Source organism: Mchenga conophoros, linkage group LG13 (genome assembly GCF_057382185.1).
Source record: "Mchenga conophoros isolate Kocher_MC1m ecotype Shallow Benthic linkage group LG13, M_conophoros_male_GT1.1, whole genome shotgun sequence".
Classification (NCBI taxonomy): Eukaryota; Metazoa; Chordata; class Actinopteri; order Cichliformes; family Cichlidae; genus Mchenga; species Mchenga conophoros.
In genome coordinates this window covers 12,611,338-12,616,667 of record NC_140538.1, presented here as the reverse complement: position 1 = coordinate 12,616,667, position 5,330 = coordinate 12,611,338, and the positions used below count along the sequence as shown (strand labels likewise).

The 5,330-nt window shown below is 42.7% G+C and overlaps 1 protein-coding gene across 1 annotated transcript in view; it reads right to left on the bottom strand.

Moving 5' to 3' along the window:
* ryr2b (ryanodine receptor 2b (cardiac)) overlaps window positions 1-4,849 on the bottom strand; it is an 84,870-nt gene extending 80,021 nt beyond the window's left edge. The window contains exons 1-4 of the mRNA XM_085296510.1: window positions 4,679-4,849; window positions 2,724-2,843; window positions 2,291-2,395; window positions 1,762-1,836 (exon numbers count right to left, since the gene is read on the bottom strand). Coding sequence (XP_085152636.1) covers window positions 1,762-1,836; window positions 2,291-2,395; window positions 2,724-2,843; window positions 4,679-4,726 — 348 coding nt within the window. The 5' untranslated portion in view covers window positions 4,727-4,849. The remainder of the gene's footprint in view (window positions 1-1,761; window positions 1,837-2,290; window positions 2,396-2,723; window positions 2,844-4,678) is intronic.
* Between the last annotated feature and the right edge of the window lie 481 nt (window positions 4,850-5,330).

The following is a 5,330-nucleotide window of genomic DNA, read 5'->3' as shown; positions in this document are numbered from 1 at the left end:
TCTCTTTGTTACCATCCGACTACACTTCTCCAGTCCGAACGACATTCCAATGTCATTGCTGTATAGCCTGGTAGTGTGGATCAGTGAATCGATGTCTCGTTCACTCTTGGCATACAGCTTGATGTCATCCATGTACAGGAGGTGGCTGACAACTGCTCCGTTCCGTAGTCGGTATCCGTAGCCAGTCTTGTTAATGATCTCACTGAGGGGGTTCAGGCCTATGCAGAACAGCAGTGGGGACAGAGCATCTCCTTGGTAGATCCCGCACTTGATGGTGACTTGTGCTATGGGCTTGGAGTTGGCCTCTAGTGTTGTACGCCACATCCCCATTGAGTTCCTGATGAAGGCTCTTAGGGTCCCATTGATCTTGTACAAGTCTAGGCATTCCAGTATCCAGCTGTGGGACATTGAGTCATAGGCCTTCTTGTAATCAATCCAGGCAGTGCACAGGTTGGTCAGTCTGGTCTTGCAGTCTCGGCTGATTGTTCTGTCTACCAGTAGCTGGTGTTTTGCGCCTCTGGTATTCTTGCCAATTCCTTTCTGTGTCCCGCTCATGTATTGACCCATGTGCCTGTTCATCTTAGCCGATATGATGCCTGACAGGAGCTTCCATGTAGTACTGAGGCAGGTTATTGGTCGGTAGTTGGAGGGGACCGGTCCCTTCTTGGGGTCCTTGGGGATCAGGACCGTCCGGCCTTCAGTTAGCCATTCCGGGTGTCTCTCGTTAACTAGCAGCTGGTTCATTTGTGCTGCCAGACGCTCGTGGAGTGCAGTTAGCTTCTTCAGCCAGTAGGCGTGAACCATGTCGGGCCCTGGTGCTGTCCAACTCTTCATACTGGAGACCCTTTCTTGGATATCTGCCACTGTGATGGTTACTGGACCCTGTTCAGGGAGGTCGCTGTGGTCTGCCCTCAGATCCTCTAGCCACTGAGCATTGCCGTTATGGGTTGCATCCTTCTCCCATATGCTCTTCCAGTATTGCTCCGTCTCCAGCCTTGGTGGTGCTGTTCTCTTATTGTTCCCTTGCCACTGAGAGTACACCTTTGCTGGTTCTGTGGAGAACAGCTGGTTTATTCTCCTGCCTTCTATCTCTCTGGTGTACCTCCTCAAGCGGCTGGCCAAGGCTGTGAGTCTTTGCTTGGCAGTTTCCAAGGCCTCAGGTATGGACAGCTTGCTGTATTTCTTAGGCACCTTATTCGTCGCACCTTTCTGCAACTCCGTTAGTTGGCTAACCTCTCTCCGTGCTACTTTGATCTTGCCCTCTAGCCTCCTTCTCCATGGAGGGTACTGCCCCTTGTGGCTGTTCAACTTGTAGCCAAGCATCTCACTGATCACTGCTGCCGTATTGTAGATCAGCTTGTTAGTGTCGGTAATCGTGGTTGTAGGTATTGCATTAACATCATCTAGCAGACCTTCTGAGGGTACTTCACGTAATCTTGGTAACCGGCTACAGGGGATCCAGGTTTCAAGCTTGGCCATGATCCTATTTTTCAGGTCAGTTCCTCTCGCACTCAACGATCCTTCTCCTATCACACTTGGGTAATCGGAGCACTAGGTGCGGTGACTCCCAAGCTAGGCGAGTGGCTCCAGCAGATCCCGGGAACAACATCGGAGATCTCTGTCCAGAAGAGCGCAGTCCTGGGAACAGCTAAGATACTGCGCAGGACCCTCAAGCTCCCAGGCCTCTGGTAGAGGACCCGAGCTTGAAGGATAAACCGCCCGCAGGGGCGTGCTGGGTGTTATATATATAAGCTAACTCACCATGCCACTGTATGAGTGTAGAAACAATACCGCCTGCCCATATAGAAGGGTGCGATGGCTACCTCCAGCTCCCACCTGTATGTGATTAAAATACACAAAGATCAATTTAAACTTCAGAAAACAGTTAAACAGGAAAAGAGATAAACAAAACATCCTTCCGATGTGTGAACAGTTTGTTTACAAGTTATTTAATTTACGATAACTCTAATGTAAAGCTGTTCTAGCTTAACCGTGTTTCTTAGATCAGTGTTTCAAGACTGTGCTATCCATATAAATAAATACAAAACAAATCTCCCTGAAATAATGTCACAGACAAAATCCTTACGCATCCACACTGTGGTTAATAATATCACAAAAATATAAAAACATATACTGACTTTATCATAATATTTCCATTTATACCTCAAAAATAGACATATGTATTGCAAAATGACAATGACAGAAAATCATATGTTTACGGAACAATAAGGAGCCCTGAGTGAGAACATTGAATTTATATAAAGGTTATGGGAGAAATAATAGAGAAGACCTCTGCAGCCAGGTTTTCACTGTGGGCCAACATCTCCTGCAGGGCTCGCACAGAAAGACACTGGGCCAGGACAAAGCCACACACAGACAAGTCTGGTGGAACATTCTGGTAAAGAAAGAAAAGACATTTGAGTTTTTGAGGTAATTTCATGCCTGGCTGTTCCCTTCACAGGCCAACAGTGCAATTAGTGCCAAAGACCATGGCAAATTGGCAATGGGCAGTCCAAACTGGGAAGGAAGGCATGTAAAAATGCTCGAGTTACAAAAACCAATAAGGAACTAAAATTTTAGATACTTAAAAATAAACACAATGTACTGTCCATGTGCAGTGAAATATTTGGAAATTTCAGTCATCTCTCTCTTTGTATGACTGGCAAACTGAGTTGTCTGACAGTAAGGGAGGACTGTGCAGTCACACAGGTAGAGCTCCTTACCTTACAGTTAGAGGTGGGCTCAAGCCGGCAAAGTCTGCTGCCAAATCCTTCAGCAGCAAGACATAGCTTCACATGTTCCTCCTGGGAGGTGAAGGTACTCTGCAAAACCACCTCATCTCCCTGTGCAGAACACATACACACAGATGACAGATTTCAAGTTAGAGAAGCCCACAGAGCGCATTCACATATTGAGATCCACCAGATTTCACCATGAAAGCTTTTGTTGGATAGGATCAGCTAAAGACCTCCATCACACCAAAACGCCTCTGAAATTTTATCTTGTGAATTAATTAAAAAGAAAGTCAGTGAAGCAGTTTTGGCTTCAGAGAAAAAAATCTTCATCCTCTCATATCATGTAATTCAATTCTCTCAGAGGAGGAAACGTGTTTGGCCACAATGACCGAACATAGAAATTCAGTCCTATTTTGCTTTTTAAATGTTAAAACAACTTTAAACTATGAAATGTGTGAATTTTTAGGTATAGCATCAAAACTGCCCCATTGTGCAGTCCCATTGTAAACACATAAGGAAATCTCAGTCGCTGTCAACATTACCTTATCTGCATTTAAATACCACGTCGGCCAAATTAAGTTTCTCTGTTTATTTGAGGAACTGTTAGGAACGACAGCAGGCGACAGGCCAGTCGCCAATAAAACCAGCACCTCTCTGTACCCAGGCTGCAAACATCCATATTGGGAAGATACTGCACAGTCTGACCCCTGATTTACCCTTCTTTCCACTCTTCATATCTGCAGTACTCTGCAATCAGTCAAACACACTGTCCAATGCAGAGGTACATTAGAGCATTAGAGCAGGACTTGGAGTCTTTTTTAAGGGACACTTAAATTTCAGATCTAACAGGCTTTCACTTCGAGTGTTTTCGAATTGAAAATGCTGCAGTTTTGTTTGTCTTCTTAAGGTTTCTTGTATTATTTATAATAGTGGAATTGGGACCTCTTTGCATATAAAAAATGACTACATTTTTATAACAAATATAACATTGTTGCCATTTCACAAATGTCATATATTTAATCACTGGGTCTATTACAGTGTGTTTTCCCTGTCATCTACTAACTAAATGATAACGAGGAAAGCTCCATCAGGATCCGGGTAGCTTAATACCACGGCTGAACAACTTTGCAGGGGGAAATCCTGCATTTAATATAATAAAGTATGATATCGTAGATGGATCTCGCAAAATGACTTCTCTCCAGTCTATGTGTTGGGCTCAGGATGATGAACATCGCTGGCTTTGTGTGAATGTGTATGTGTCTCAGCCACTCCAGACGCCCTCCACGTGACATGCCCTTATCAGAGGGCAAAGATTACAAGCTGTGAGAGGACAACTTACAGCTGCAGAGCAATAATAGCATCTTGCAGTGAAGATGAGAGAAGCCATTTTTGGCCTCCCTTTGCTGTCACTGTTGTTGCTAAACTATTATCACATTAACATTTTATTATTTATATTTATTCTTGAATAAAATGTAGCAATTTTAATTAAAACGGGATATGATAATCTTTTAACTGATTGGGATATGCATCACTGTTGACACCTGACCTTAAATAAACTATATCAGCTAATCAGTTACTACAGCAATAGACTAAAATCATGTGAGTTGGTTTCTGTTTTTTAATAAGGCTATTAGTCAGCTAGCCCAAAACAGGTGAAATGCTGTTACTATGACGTGCGTATGGAGGCATCTGCGCACAAAATAGTGTCATGGTTACATGATTGCATAATTGCTGCTGACAGAAACCTACATATAACTTTAATTAAACAAATAAATTAATAAAAAAACACTAATAATGTTTCAAACAAAGCTAAATAGGCTACCCTAAGTGCTACCTTTAGTACAGCTACTTACTAATTATTAAACCTCCGGTGATAGCCAATGAAGACCTCTGTTTGACTAAATATTGGCCTGTATGTTTAATTTGTAAGCTGTCTGACTCACCGTCCGTAGAAACTGGAATTCATCGTCGCCTTCTCCACTGTCAGTCATTATTTAAACCTTTATGGCCACATTAAAGAGTGAATGAGCCAGAAGAGGACAGGGACTGGAGAAGCTGGAACATGAAGGTACACGGCCCTGAGTGTGTGGGCGGGGTCTGCAGTTCAACTCCGGCCATCATCATGCCATTTTAGGAAGGAAAAGTTGAAGCTGTTAAAGAAGAAACTCTAAATATAAAAAAAGGAGGATAAAAAGTCTTGAAAAGGCAATTTTCAAAGACATTACAAAGGTACTGGGTATTACACCTAACCTTGTTATCATTGCATTGGCTGTAGCTTCGCCGTACCAACAAGTGGTGATTTCGATATTCAAAGACCACCTGTTCCGAAAAAAGCGAAACCTACTTACAAGGTTTTTCGCATGGTGTGGAAAAACATAGGACGATGAAGACCAGCTACCAGAAACTGACAATATCTCCCAGACACTTTTGAACGAATTTAAAGATATTATATTTCCAAGAAAACAAAATGAATATTTAGAGCAATCCATCAGGATTGACTCTAAATATTTCTTTAAAATTATTTGGACAGTTTAAGTGTATTAGTTGACATCAAAGTGCCTCTTTAAATTGGCTAACAACAAATGATTCAAACAA